General features: G+C 44.8%; 1 protein-coding gene across 1 annotated transcript; it reads left to right on the top strand.

The window, feature by feature from the left end:
- The first annotated feature begins 216 nt into the window (after window positions 1–216).
- Window positions 217–13,822, top strand: ikbkb (inhibitor of nuclear factor kappa B kinase subunit beta). Its single transcript, XM_076149573.1, has 22 exons — window positions 217–379; window positions 904–1,026; window positions 3,496–3,590; window positions 5,987–6,107; window positions 7,008–7,077; window positions 7,948–8,036; window positions 8,773–8,862; window positions 8,950–9,074; window positions 9,494–9,601; window positions 9,697–9,826; window positions 10,357–10,551; window positions 10,651–10,765; window positions 10,862–10,985; window positions 11,086–11,237; window positions 11,419–11,480; window positions 11,833–11,933; window positions 12,023–12,072; window positions 12,172–12,271; window positions 12,703–12,850; window positions 13,203–13,300; window positions 13,533–13,626; window positions 13,760–13,822. Exons 2-22 carry the CDS (start codon window positions 922–924, stop codon window positions 13,817–13,819), a joined length of 2,232 nt encoding a protein of 743 aa, XP_076005688.1. The 5' UTR covers window positions 217–379; window positions 904–921; the 3' UTR covers window positions 13,820–13,822.
- The last annotated feature ends 219 nt before the right edge of the window (window positions 13,823–14,041 follow it).

Below are 14,041 nucleotides of genomic sequence, written 5' to 3'. Positions count from 1 at the left end.
TTTAGTCAATTCAACAAAAAAGTGTTTAAAATGTTGCATACTGTTGCTTTAATTGACGCATGTGAGATATTTAATGACGTTGAAAGAACCAAACTCTCCTCATCCAGGTCTATTATCTGTAATAAAAGAGGAATAAGTGAGCAGGAGTCGTCCATGTTTGTAGGCAGCAGCCGCAGCAGCACAGACTCGCCTCCCTGTCTGTGGGCGGGTTCCTCCGCCGTGAGCAGCTTTACAGGAACTATGACAATCAGGAAGTAGGAACATTGAGAGATTTGTTAGGTCGCTAAAGTTAAAAAATGTCGTGTTAAAGTCTTAATCAAACCCGATCAAAGCGTAAATCAGGTGTGAATCCGTGTAAACAGAGCGGGCGACTCCTAAGGTAGGGCTCTAATGTTCAGATGAAGCGTTTACGGGCATGCCAGTAACACCGGAAAACTAACAGCTTCAATATAAGAATGAAAGGACTTATGTTTTGTAAAATGGCATTGACAGATTTAGTTTCAACTGAACACAAGTGAGGTTTAAAGTTTTTCACGCCAGCACACAAAGACAAAAACGAGTCTCTGATAAGTAAAAGTGTAAGACTACACTTTACTCCATTACAGGTTATTATTCAGTACAGCAGCAACTATCACAACTGATTGTATTCATCACGTTATTACAGTGGAGTTGATTTGAATAGTTGTTAATAATACATCGTTGTTATTAATTGTTAGTTGTTAGTAATACAGAAGTCTGTGTATGGTGTGTAATCAGCAAATAGCAAAATTGTAAATGTAAATGTCACCTCTGTGTTTGTGTTTCTACACTATCAGTCCACACACATGATCTCTCCTTGCTTTGGAGGGTTTCATAGCTGTGGTAAGAGTGGGACTTGTTCCTCACGTGTGTTATTTGGTGCAGGAGCAGCAGCAGGAGGTCATGAATCGTGTCCCCCTGCAGCAGCCACAGAACTGTGGGGCCTGGGAGCTGAAGGAGCGTTTAGGTACCGGAGGATTTGGAAATGTGACAAAATGGCAAAATAAGGTAACAATGCGTTTGTGTCACAAACACAAGCGATGAAAGCAAACAAAATGTTGACCATAAAGGACACTACATGCTCAAAGCACAATTAATGATGAAACACTCCTAGTGCAATAATTACAAAATCTCGAAAGTTGCACAGTTTAATACAAGAAGCACATCAACCTTAAAGTCTTCCTTAAGTTAAGAGCTAAGCTGTTGCTGCATGCTGATTAAGACACTGCTATGATGTGGTCAGTGGTTTCTTGGTATCAAGTAGATGCTGCACGGTTGAGACAGAGCCTGTGTGTGTGTGTGTGTGTGTGTGTGTGTGTGTCTGTGTGTGTGTGTGTGTGTGTGCGGTGTGTGTCTGTGACAGTAAACGATTGCAGTCACAATCGGGGAAACTAGTTCAACCTGATAAGAAGAACCCATTTATATATGAATGCAGGAGCTCTTAAAGGGAACATGTTCAGATATTCCATGTTCGTATTATTATTCGCAATGCTTTAATATCCCAAAACAATTATACTATACTACTACTACTACTATATTACTTTTTTATTCCCATGCTGTCACACATGGAAGACAACATCAGCCCGTGTTCTCTCAATGGGCACAACAGCCGACTGAGAGAACACGGGCTGATGTTGTCTTCCATTAAAATTTGATCTTACAATATCTGCATAGTGACATCCAATGGCAGAAGGCGTTCACACTATCTGGATGGATCTAATGTCATAATAGTCCATCACTGACTTAAAACACACAGACATTCAAATGAGGTTTTGCATATAATTGTGAAACCTCATGACATCAGAGCAGGAAGCAGACATCTTATTGCACCTGGTGCGACACTAATGACTCCTTTTGTGATGATTTCACACCAAGTCACAGGATGAGCGCTTTGTATGGTTCGTAATTACCAAGAGGCCTGAATGGGAAGCTGAACACGCCCTCTTAGTGGACCTTCCTCTTCCTCTCTTCCTACCACTGTACACTAGTGGCATTACTCAGCCTCTCATCTACAAAACCACCATAAATCTGGCGTTCATCCAGGGAGCAGGGTGATGAGAATACAGTGAAACAGAATAAATCCATGGAATTACATTACATTACATTACCACCCTACGCAGAGGGGGGAGCAACTAACATCTCCCTAACATCATCATCTGTTCTCAGGAAACAAGATTGCTCATCACTTGGATCTTTTCAGGAATATATATAAGAAATAACAAAATGAACACTTCATGTTAGAGCAACCTTACCTCCCTAATCATTTCCTCAAAACTGGAATTTCTTACAGGATATGTCATAGAGACTGTATAACTTCACAAATTATAGGAACAAAATACAAAAACTATTTTAACGAAAGTATTTGTTTGTCGGAAAAGAACCAGGAACGAATCAAAGACTGCAACTGAAAGGATTTATTTTTGGAAGGCGCTGCAAAAACCTGAAGGAACTGACAGACATCCATTTAGTTGATATGGAAATTTAATGAGTTTATTAATTATTTATTTCCATATTTGATTGGCTGTATGTTTACGTCTAATATACAGTCATGCTTTGTGTTGTCATTTACAATAGAAATCCTTCAGTCTGCACTTTTCCTACTTATAGAGCCTATTTGTGTAATCCTTTCCGGCAAGTCATCGGTACACATCAATTACTAGTAGAACATTAGTGAGAAACAAAGAGACCTGTAGAGAGTTTTACCAAATTTAGATGAGCCATTTCACTTCACAAGTGTTCTGTACTACAGAAAAACGGAAATACGGAGCCAGACATTTGCTATTGTTTAATACTTAACATATAGTGAAGCATGGCTGGTCACACTGGGAGTTTTGGTGGAAATGACACAAGCGGAAATGATTTAACCGAGGGTACTACAGTGTTTTAAAGAGGGCGATGCTTCTGCTGGCACCGCTGAGAGTTCAGTGATGAGTAAACATCCGCTTAGGGAAATTTCCAGTCTTCCTGGATCAATTGTAACCCTACAGGTTATTATTAGCTCTGATATAAAGTTATGGGAAGGAGGATGGGCTGCTTTTACCTGAGGACTCCATGAGAACAGCCTCTCTTTCTGTTCCTGTACAAGTGCGGATTGATAAGTTCTGAGCCTGACACAAAAGGAAATGTACACTTAAAAATAACATGCAATATAAACAATAAAACAATACACTGGCACACACACACCACCCTCAGACTTCCAGCTCTTGCCAAACAATGGCTTTAGAGGGAACCTGGATTGGCTATAATGTGAAGGTGGGGAGAAAACTATTCTGACAGCATTGCAGACAAGAGTGTGTGAAATTGAAGGGAGGTTATGTTGAAAAATGAATAACCTCAACACCTCTGAGGTAGATCTCCTAATTTTTCGGCTGAGAACTTATCAATCAACCCGTGTAAAGCCAGTTAAAAGGAACCATTGTGTTTCACTTCACTTCAAAATTCCCAAATGTGTGTGCGTGTGTGTTTTAATGCCTTCAGGAGACAGAGGAGGAGATTGCCATAAAGCAGTGCCGTCAGGACCTGTGTGAAAGAAACAAAGAGCGATGGTGTCTGGAGATCCTGATTATGAAGAGGTCAGTTACACTCTGCCACCTCAGCAAACACACATTTCATATACATTCACACATACAAGTGGATTTAAAAGTCAAAACCTTTGCCCTATCTTAGCTGATCAAGTCTGCCTACAATGTGATCAGATCTCAGAAGGCAAAAAGTGTAAATGGGGCGTAAAGATCATCACCGTCGGTCCTTTGTTAGCATGAGATGAGTCGGTCTATGCTCTACATGGAATGATGAAGATCTAATTTCAGAAGTGTTTTGCTTTTTGCTCTTGCCTGAACTCGTCTCAGTATTCAGTCTTTCCACACTCGACACGTCTCACAGTGTGACAGCGTGTCTTCGGTTCGCTGAAGAAACCTTCGGTTTCTCCCTCTTCCAAAAAACCCCCAGTGCAGGCATTTCCCCATGTGTTTATGTAGATTCACTCTGACTTCTCCAGGTGCCACAGTGTCAGACTCCAAACTATCCACCCCACTGTTAACCCACTCATCCACAAAGCGTCACCATCCGTCCAAAACAATCCCGCCGAGTTCCACCTTCCCATGTAAACCCTTTGATCCTCTGGCTGAATCCTCTTTTGGGCCGAGGAGGCGAGCTTTACTTTGACACATTCCATGACAAAGCTGCGAGCGTATGACTTTGACATTTGAGTTTTATGTACCCATATGTTTTACTAGTTTGTTGAAATTACAGAAAGGACTACATTTGTTTCCTGAAATAGTAAAAATCACACAAGACATCAAAACATTATGAGAATATGGAAGTTTGGTCTATTTTAGTCTAGTGGTGGTTGATTCTGAGTGGGCAGTTTGTCACCTCGCCATTAAGTTCTGCTTTGGTGTGTGTGTGTGTGTGTGTGTGTGTGTGTGTGTGTATGTCACAGTTTCACACATGCCTGTATTGTCTGTTATGAGTTTCAGTTTGAATTTTGGGTCAGTGGAGGGGGGGCTGGCAGCTCAGGAGGGTTTGTGTATGTGTGTGTGTGTGTGTTTGGTCATTTGTTGGTGCAAACACGGGCATAAAAAGCCATCTCTCTCTTTTTTTCAAGTGGCAGTTTAACAAGTGTGTTGTTTTCAGACAGACATGGTCACAACCGCAGCCCCTCCATGCACCCACGCTCCATCGAGTGGAACAACCACAGGGCTGCATGGCAACCCGGCCATTATGTTATTACACACACTTAACACACAGATGTACACATGCACTATAGTCAAAGAAACACTTTGTTGTGTTTTTCACTTCAGATGAATGTGTGTCAACTGCTTTTCACGTGCATGACCCCAAAGACGAGTTTAAAGGAGGCGCAGCGTGTCGTATAAGAGAGTGTCATGTTTCACTTCTCGTGTTTGCTCCGTTAGTTTCATCTTCACTCATTTGGACCAAAGTCCTACAGGTGTGCAGGGAGATGACACAACAGTGACTGATGATAACTTGACAGCAGCTTATTATTGCACTGATGACCGTCATCCATCAGCTGTTATTGTAGCTATTACCACACGATGATGATTACACGTTGTACAGTGTTTGGTTTACGGCGTTTAAACATTTTCCCGAGTGGATCTGGTACCAATCTGACTTTGTTATCTTTAAGTTGTTTGCAAAAGAGAAAACCTGAACCTGTGACAATGAGAAACACGTGTTTTCAATAAGGGAGAGAAAGAGAGAAAGTACAGGAGGTGAAGGAGCGGAGAGAGTGCAGGGATCAGAGGAGCTTTATATACGGCTGCAGTAATGAAAAGATAAAAGGATTGGATTTGTTGCAGTTAACAGGATAGGAAGATTTCTACATTAAGCACTCAAGCAGTTCATATCAAACAGTGGAAGACCCCAAAGAATTAGAGCTGTGTGTGGAGAGCGTCACACTGCGCCTCTGCCTCTGTCTCTGTCTCTGTCTCTGTCCTCTGTGCCCCCAAGGCCAACTTTGTCTCTGGTGTTTTCAAACCTCGCCCTGTGCTGTAATTGCTCCTCATGTGACACGGCTGCTTACGCCACGAGTGAGGGGCCGAGTGGGCTGGGCTCTACTTTTGTTTTGAATCGTTCCCTCAGTCGTTCAGTGCAGAAACACGTCTGGACCGGATACAAACAGACGATTCTCAATCTTTCTTTGTGAGCTCATTAGGAGGAGGAAACTAGTCATCTTCTCTGTCCTCTCCGCTTTCATTCTAAAGTGAATCTTACACATAAACTCATATTTGCTTCCATCTTGCCAGTGTAATAGATCCTCGCTAAGTTTGACTCATCCTCTCCATCCCTGTCATGAAAGCTGAGCCCCCGGGAGTGAGCGGCTCCAAACACATCCACCATGTCACAACAAACATACACACATTTTTGCCATTTCCACCTGTCTGAATCTGAATTTTGAATACAGGAAGTAGTGATTGCTGCGTTGCTTGTGTGTGTGCCCCTTCAGATTGGATCACGTGAATGTGGTGGCAGCACGTGAAGTTCCAAAGGGAATGCAGGAAATGGTGGCCATCAACGACCTGCCACTGCTGGCCCTGGAGTACTGCCACGGAGGAGACCTGAGAAAGGTGTGTGTGTGTGTGTGTGTGTGTGTGTGTGTGTGAGAGTGTGAGTGTGAGTGTGAGTGTGAGTGTGAGTGTGTGTGTGTGTTTGTGTACTATATGAATGTAACGGTGAGGGTGAACTGTCAGAGAAAACCAGGACAGGAGGTTTTTGATATGAAAATAATTGAGCTTTGTTGCCTTAAATTGGAAAAATGATCGGCACCAGGCCGCCAGGAGGAGGAAAATGTTCAGCAACACCGACCGCAATCTCATAAAACTCACAAAAACAGAGCAAGTGGGCAAAATTGAAACCAATCAAGTTAGTGGGAGATAGAAAAACAAAGCATAGAGCCTCATGGTTTCTACAGCCTGACTCAAGTTTCCAGCAGTGGGAGAAAAGAGTGACACGCTGGAAACGGTGTTGCTTAAAAAAGTAGGTCAAGGCGGTGGGTACATGTGGGTACAAGTAAGGATGGTTTATTTGTCAATATGCATGAAACATAAATGTGACAAAAACTGTGTGTGAGAGAGAGAGAGAGACAGAGAGAGAGAGAGAGAGAGAAAATAGGGCTTCAAAATTAAATTAAATGTTCTGTACTTCTGTAGCGCCTTTGTCCAAAGTGCTTTACAATGACCTCACATTCACTCATTCACACACTGATGCATGAGTTCAGTGTTTTGCTCAACAACACGTCAACAGGCTCAAACCAGGGACCTTCAGATCACCTAGACAACCAAAATATTTCCCATCCCTGATAGACGCAATCTACTGAAAGGCTGGAAAAGATCTTTTTATAGAAGAATAAATGAACAGAGACTCCTCATTCATTTGGACTGAACCTCTTGTTAAGGCTCAACCAGTCTCTCTTTCTTCCCATAATTTGTGGTGTGTGAGTCTGGAGTGTCTGTGTTTGTGCTCTGCAGTATCTGAACCTCATGGAGAACTGCAGTGGAATGAGAGAGGGCTCGGTTTTGATTCTGTTACAAGACATTTGTAAGTATCTCATTTCATCCTCAACTGCAAAGTGACTTTTAACAAAGTGTGTTTTTAAGTGTCTTTGTGTGTGTGAGCGAGAGAGCGGATGAGAGAGAGAGAGAGAGAGCGGGCAAGAGACTTGTGTGTGAGCTGGCAGCATGATGACCTTCCTGTTGTATGGAGGATACGGCCTATAGTCATGGTGACCAGTAGTCATGACGTCACCAATGACGCCAAACCGCAACTCTTAGTCAGGGTGACGACTACTCACACTCAGATTGAAGCATACGTCAACAATCGCACTCGCCCACTCAGTCTAAAACATAGTGAGCACGACAACAACGTGCGCTCAGAGAATGATGTCTAAACACGTTTGACTGAGGACGCATATGGTCTGGCGCTCAGATACGTGCAGTGTGTTAATGTGTAACAGCAGCGTGCACACTCACAGTCTCACACACACACATACACACACATACACACACACACACACACACACACAGTGCGTGTACACAGAAAATCACTTTCCTGTTAGCCAACGGCCGACATTTCCTGAAACTGAGTGACATTGTTGCAAAGCACCACCAGTGAGTGTAAAAGCATAGGCATGCACACACACACACACATGCACACACACACACATGCACACACACACACACACACACACACACACACAGAATGAGCCCAAAGGTTATGAGTTCCACCCAATTTAACACGCTTGGACTATACTAGTCACCCCCTGAGTTTCGATGGTAAATGACAACGCCTGTACGTGTGTCTGTCTGTGTCCATCCCTCTGTGCCCGTCTGTCTCTGTCTCTGCTGTTAATGCTGGCTTACTACAAATGAATGAATGCAGTGACATAACAAACTTGAACTTAAATCCCAGCTTCAGCTCTGACCTACCTTCATAACAAGAGGATCATCCACAGAGATCTGAAACCAGAGAACATCGTGCTCCAACAGGGGGAGAAGAGAGTGAGTCAACCAACCTGAGACCTTTCCTTCTCTTTCCTTTTATGAACAACTGCCCAAATAGCCCTAAAAGAAGGTTGTGTATGGACAGAATTCCTGTTTGGATCCCTCACTCACTGACTGAGTGCAGCATTCTGACATTACGTTCCAGTTCATTATATTTACTGTGGAAACTTCTCAGTGCTGCTCTGTGGGCCTACATGTGTTTGGTCACACACACGCACACCCTCCCGCACAGGGATGCAGGGAGATGGAGTTATATAGCCAGGGGCCCAAACATATTAAAGTGTCTGTATATGCATGTTTATGCGTTCACTTCTGTGTTTATAGAACTTCTACCAAACAGATTTTTATCCCTGTCAAATTTAAAGTTTTGCAAGAGCATTTGTGTTGTTTTTTTCCTTAGAAGAAAAACAGAAAATCCATCCTACAGAGTTAAATGCTTGTTTTTGAGGTTAGTAAGAAAAGCAAAGAGGGACAAAAGAGCATCTGTAAGGTTAGATAAGAGTTATTACATCATAAATATAGTCAATATTCAACAATTTCCCTCAGGATAAAGTTCTTTCTTCTCTCCTCTCCTCTCTTCTCCTCTCCTCTCCTCTCCTCTCTTCTCCTCTCCTCTCCTCTCCTCTCCTCTCCTCTCCTCTCCTCTCCTCTCCTCTCCTCTCCTCTCTTCTCCTCTCCTCTCCTCTCCTCTCCTCTTATCTTATCATTAACACTTGTTTTCCCTCAATCTCAGTTGATCCACAAGATCATAGACCTGGGCTATGCTAAGGAGTTGGACCAGAGCAGCCTTTGCATGTCGTTTGTAGGCACTCTTCAGTATCTGGTAAGCGATGAAACCCAGATGATTTTACACCTCTGCTGCTCTCCGTCGCTGTTTCTCCTCCTTCAATCTCCTCCTGCTGTCTTTTAGGCTCCAGAGCTCATAGAGAGAAAGAGATACACGGTCACAGTGGACTACTGGAGCTTTGGGACGTTGGTGTTTGAGTGCATCACTGGATTTCGTCCCTTCTTACCAACCTGGCAGCCTGTTCCCTGGTAGTAGCACACACACGCACACACACACACACACGTACTCCCTTCATATGATTCAAGCTGGGAATTTGTACAAATATAACAACAGTCACCAGTTTGTCTCACATCCACTTCAGATCTGATCTCATTTCTCTCCAACCACAAACACACCCCTTTGAATGAATAATAAGCCACACAATGACATGTTTGGATGTTTAGCAATGATAAGCTTCATTTCAGATAAACCTTATCGCATAATTAGATTTCCAAACACAAAGAATTTAGAAAGATGAAACAATTACAGGATATGTGGGCTGTGCCAACATCAGCATAGCAGCTTTTGACATTTGGACCTTACCAAGACTAAATTCAGGACAAGTAAACACACTCTCCCTCTCATACAGTCGATACACACCATCATGTCTCCCTGCAATCCTCTTTAGGCACACCAAACTCAGACTGAAACAAGATGATGACATTGTCGTCTATGAGGACCTCTCAGGGGAAGTGCGATACTCCAAACATCTCCCCCAGCCCAACAATCTCAACAGGTGACACACACACACACACACACACACACACACACACACACACACACACACACACATAATGTTGTCAGTGCGGCCTGTTAACTGGTGTGTAACAGTCTGTTGTTAGAGAAGATGGAGAGGTGGCTGCAGATGATGCTGAAGTGGTCGCCTCAGGAGAGAGGGAAAGACCCAGAGGCCACGCCCAGCGACTGCTTCTCCCAGCTGGACGTCATCCTGCAGCTTAAGGTTCACACACACACACACACACACACACACACACAACCTGTCACCATTTGAATTCATCTCAAAGGAACAGAGAGGGTCAAACATCATGATCATAGTTTTAACGTGGATATTACTGAGTGGACAGTCAGCCATTACATTTCTGATTTGTGATTTCTTCAAACGCTGCTTGCATCAAGAGGGTTGCTTGATTAATTCTGAGCCTGATACATGGTTGGGTAAACAGATGATGAAGAAGTGACGTAGTTCATTTTGCACATCTGCTGCTTTCCTTAAACTCCCATGTCCTGGAAGGTTAATTAAAGTAGTTAGAGGGGCGGTGATGATGTACGTACATTCTTCAGCACCGACTCTGGTCCAGAACACGATGAAAGATTGAACCGAAACTGAGATAAGATTCCCTCCAGCTTGGTTTAGCTCAGGTGTGTTAAGCAGGAAGCGATGAAGACGGTGTTGAAACCGAGATAACGGCACAATCAGTCATGCTCTTAGATTCTTCAGGCATGACATTTGTTCCTCCTCCCTCCTCTCAGCTGGTTCATGTTCTGAACATGGTGTCCGCTAAGATCCTCACGTACTCCATCTCAGCCGGTGAGACCGTGGCCGACCTGCAGCTGAGGATAGAGAAGGACACGGAAATCCCTGCTGTGAACCAGGAACTGCTGCTGGAGGCCGGCCTGGCCCTGGAGCCGCACGGTCCGGCCACACAGTGTGCCATAGACTACACGGTAACATCAGCTAACACACTATGCATGCTGTCATATTCGCCCAGGGATGACACAATGTGACGATTGACTGTGTGTGTGTGTGTGTGTATGTGTGTGTAGGAGACAGATGGCACAAGGACAGACTTACCGCTGGTCTTCCTGTTCGATCGCTCGTCCTGCTCTTATGAACCTCAGTTTGCCCCTCGCACCCTTCCAGAAAACATTTGCTTCGTCCGTGAGTGCACAACTTTCTGTTCTGTTGTGGGTTGACAAATATATAACGGGTAGAATTGACTGTTTGACCTTTGTCCGTCTCTTTGTTTGTCCGTAGAGAAAGACCCGAGACACATTCTGCCTTACAGCTGCCAGCGGAGGACTTGTGGTCAGGTGTGGCACACCATCCGCTCCCTGAAGGAAGACTGGCAAAGACTGCAACAGGGACAGAAAGCTGCCATGTAGGACACACACGTTCCATCACACACCCACACACACACACACCCCATACACATCCATCAATGATTACACCAACACACACCTTTCCCCTCTTTCTTTCAGCATGAGCCTGCTGAGACACAACTCCTCCCTGTCCAAACAGAAGAATGAGATGGTGTCCATGCACCAGAGACTCATGGCCAAGCTGGACTTCTTCATCACCAGCCTGCACATAGACATGGACAAATACCAGGAGCAGACAGCCACCGGCATCGGTACGGACAAGGTCATGATAGAACCCCAAACCTCTCAGTATGAGAGCAAAAAGGTCCCGACACCCAAATAGAACGGACGTAAACCCATTTGACCCCGCAATTTCACCTGGCACACCACCAGGGGGCGCTTCAATAACTGATTTTGCTCCTGATTAATTCTAAACTTTATTGCACTTTGTAGCATCAGAGAAACTTCTGGGCGTGTGGAGGGAGATGGAGCAGACGGCTGTCAGCTGTGGCCAGGTAGAGCGGAGTGTGTGTGTGTGTGTGTGTGTGTGTGTGTGTGTGTGTGTGTGTGTGAGCGTGTGTGAGTGTGTGTGTGTGTGTGTGTGTTTGTGAGCGTGTGTGTGTGAGCGTGTGTGTGTGTATGTGTGAGTGTATGTGTGTGAGAGCATGTGTGTGTGTGTGTGTGTGTTTGTGAGCGTGTGTGTGTGTATGTGTGAGTGTATGTGTGTGAGAGCAGGCGTGCGTGTGTGCGTGTGTGAGTGTGTGTGTGAGCATGTGTGTGTGTGAGTGTGTGTGTGTGTGTGTGTGTGAGAGCGTGCGCGTGTGTGTGTGTCCATGTCTGTGTGAACCCATATATGTGTGTGTCCAGGCCAAGGTGAGTGAGCTGGAGGAGGAGATGATGCAGCTGCAGCCAGACATCGTGGATGTGCAGAGGCAGCCTGGGAGGAGTGGAGAGGCCCTGGACACGCTGTAAGAACCAGAGGCAAACTTTACACACAACACAAAGTCACGTCTTCATGGTTATAAACCCACTCTCCTCTCACTTTTTGGTTCCTCAGAGAGGGGAAGGCCATGGAGCTGTTCCGCAAACTCAGACAGAAAGCCAGAGGTTTGGATTCGGACATGCACCCCTGCGTCTCCATCCTATTTTACTTTTCTACAATGTTTCCACGTGTAAATAAACTTTCCTTTTTCTTCCTCTGCTCAGACCAGAGGGGTCCGGGGGACAGCCAAGAGATGGTACGCCTGGTGGTTCAGGCTGTGCAGTTCTATGAGAAGAAGCTCCGAGACTTCTACACACACCTCAGGTACAACACACACAGATCATACTCTCACCATAACACACTCTCCCTGATCTAAATCTGTGTCTTTGGTGTCTTTCAAAGTTGAACTAGTCATGCAAGAAAGAATAACTTGTGTCTCATTGTGTATGGAACATGTGGCATGGGAAAGTGAACAACCGGCAAACTCTGTAGCAGCTCAGCGCACCAGTTAAGACCTGTGGTTGTACTGGGCCAGTGTGGCTTTATGTGCATCCAATGAGATCCAAACCAGTGTCTGTGTGTGTGTGCGTGTGCGTGTGCGTGTGCGTGTGCGTGCACCAATACCAGATTTTGTAGAGGAAAATGTGTCGCTGGTGACGTGTGTCTGCCAATATAATGCCGAAACAATAACTTTTGGTGTGTGTGCGTGTGTGTGTTTGTGTGTGTGTGTGTGTGTGTGTGTGTGTGTGTTGCAGTAAGACGGCCGTGTGTCGTCAGCGCGTGATGGAGCTCCTGCCCAAGGTGGAGGGCGTGGTGCAGAGGATGGCTGAGAGCGAGCAGGTCCTCATGAGCCTGCAGGAGAAACGGCAGAGGGAGCTGTGGAACCTGCTGAAAGTCGCCTGTGTGAGGACACGTGAACACACACACACACACACACACACACACACACACACACACAGGGAGTGGGACAGTGTCTCTTGTCTCCTTACCATCTCTGGGTCTAATTGTTACGGCTCGATTCACTGAAAACACACAAATTTGATGTCTGCAAGCTTACAAATCATAAAAACCTTCATAGATTCCAGAGAAGGAGGAACGAGGACCTCCTGCTGACACCAAAACGGGGCTTTGAACCCACAACACTCATCATTCATGTTACTTATGAAGAAATGAACAATATTATAAGATAAATTACAATATTACAAAAAGACTTGAGTGCAGACTAAGATGTGTGCAATGCTCCTGTTGTACTCAGAGCAAAGTCCGCAGTCCGGTGAGTGGGAGTCCTGATGGATTACGAGCCCCCTCCTCTGTGCCGCCTTTACTGACCGCCAGACAAAGCTTACAGCAGTTGTGAGTACACACACACACACACACACACACATACGCACTAAAGATTTAGATGTTTTCCTGTAGACTGTAAGTGTTTATAGAAGACAAACTGGCTGCATCATTACAGAACGTTTTGGGAGATCAAATAGATTTTGTGTGTAATTGACTTTCATCTCCAATCATCTCTGAGTAACATCTGTGTGAGTCACTTATGGGTGTGTGTGTGTGTGTGGGTGTGTGTGTGTGTGTGCAGTGACGAGTCTCTTGTGCACGAGAGCCGGCTTTTTGAAGGTCGACTCGAGGTTCTGCTGCATGACACCATCGAGGAATCAGAAGACAGTATGGAGGTGCGTCAGTGCAAAGCTCTCTCTCTCTCTCTCTCTCTCTCTCTCTCTGCGCTCATGTTACCGTGTTTTCCCTGAATTATGTGATGTAGTTATGATTTAACATGGAACCTAACACCATCTGGATCCGTCCCAGATGCTGAGGGAGTGGACGTGGATGCGTGGAGGTCCAAACTTCTCCAGCGACCTCTCCTGAAGACTATCTCACCGCTCTCTCTTACATGCGGTACTCTACTGCCTCCTTGTGGATGCTGGTGGATCCGCCGGTGATTATAGATTATTCTATTATATCTGATTGAACGTCAGGCAAATTCATCTTATTTATTCAACCATCTATAAGTTTTGGAGAGTGTCAACCATGTTCTTTAGTGAGATGTCCCTTCATTGTGCTCCTATAGGCCAGAACTTCAGTATCAGT

Source organism: Genypterus blacodes, unplaced genomic scaffold (assembly GCF_046128005.1).
Source record: "Genypterus blacodes isolate CSIRO-AG114 ecotype Tasmania unplaced genomic scaffold, CSIRO-AGI_Gbla_v1 ptg000045l_1, whole genome shotgun sequence".
In the NCBI taxonomy this organism is placed as follows: domain Eukaryota; kingdom Metazoa; phylum Chordata; class Actinopteri; order Ophidiiformes; family Ophidiidae; genus Genypterus; species Genypterus blacodes.
This window is presented reverse-complemented; position numbering and strand designations above follow the sequence as displayed.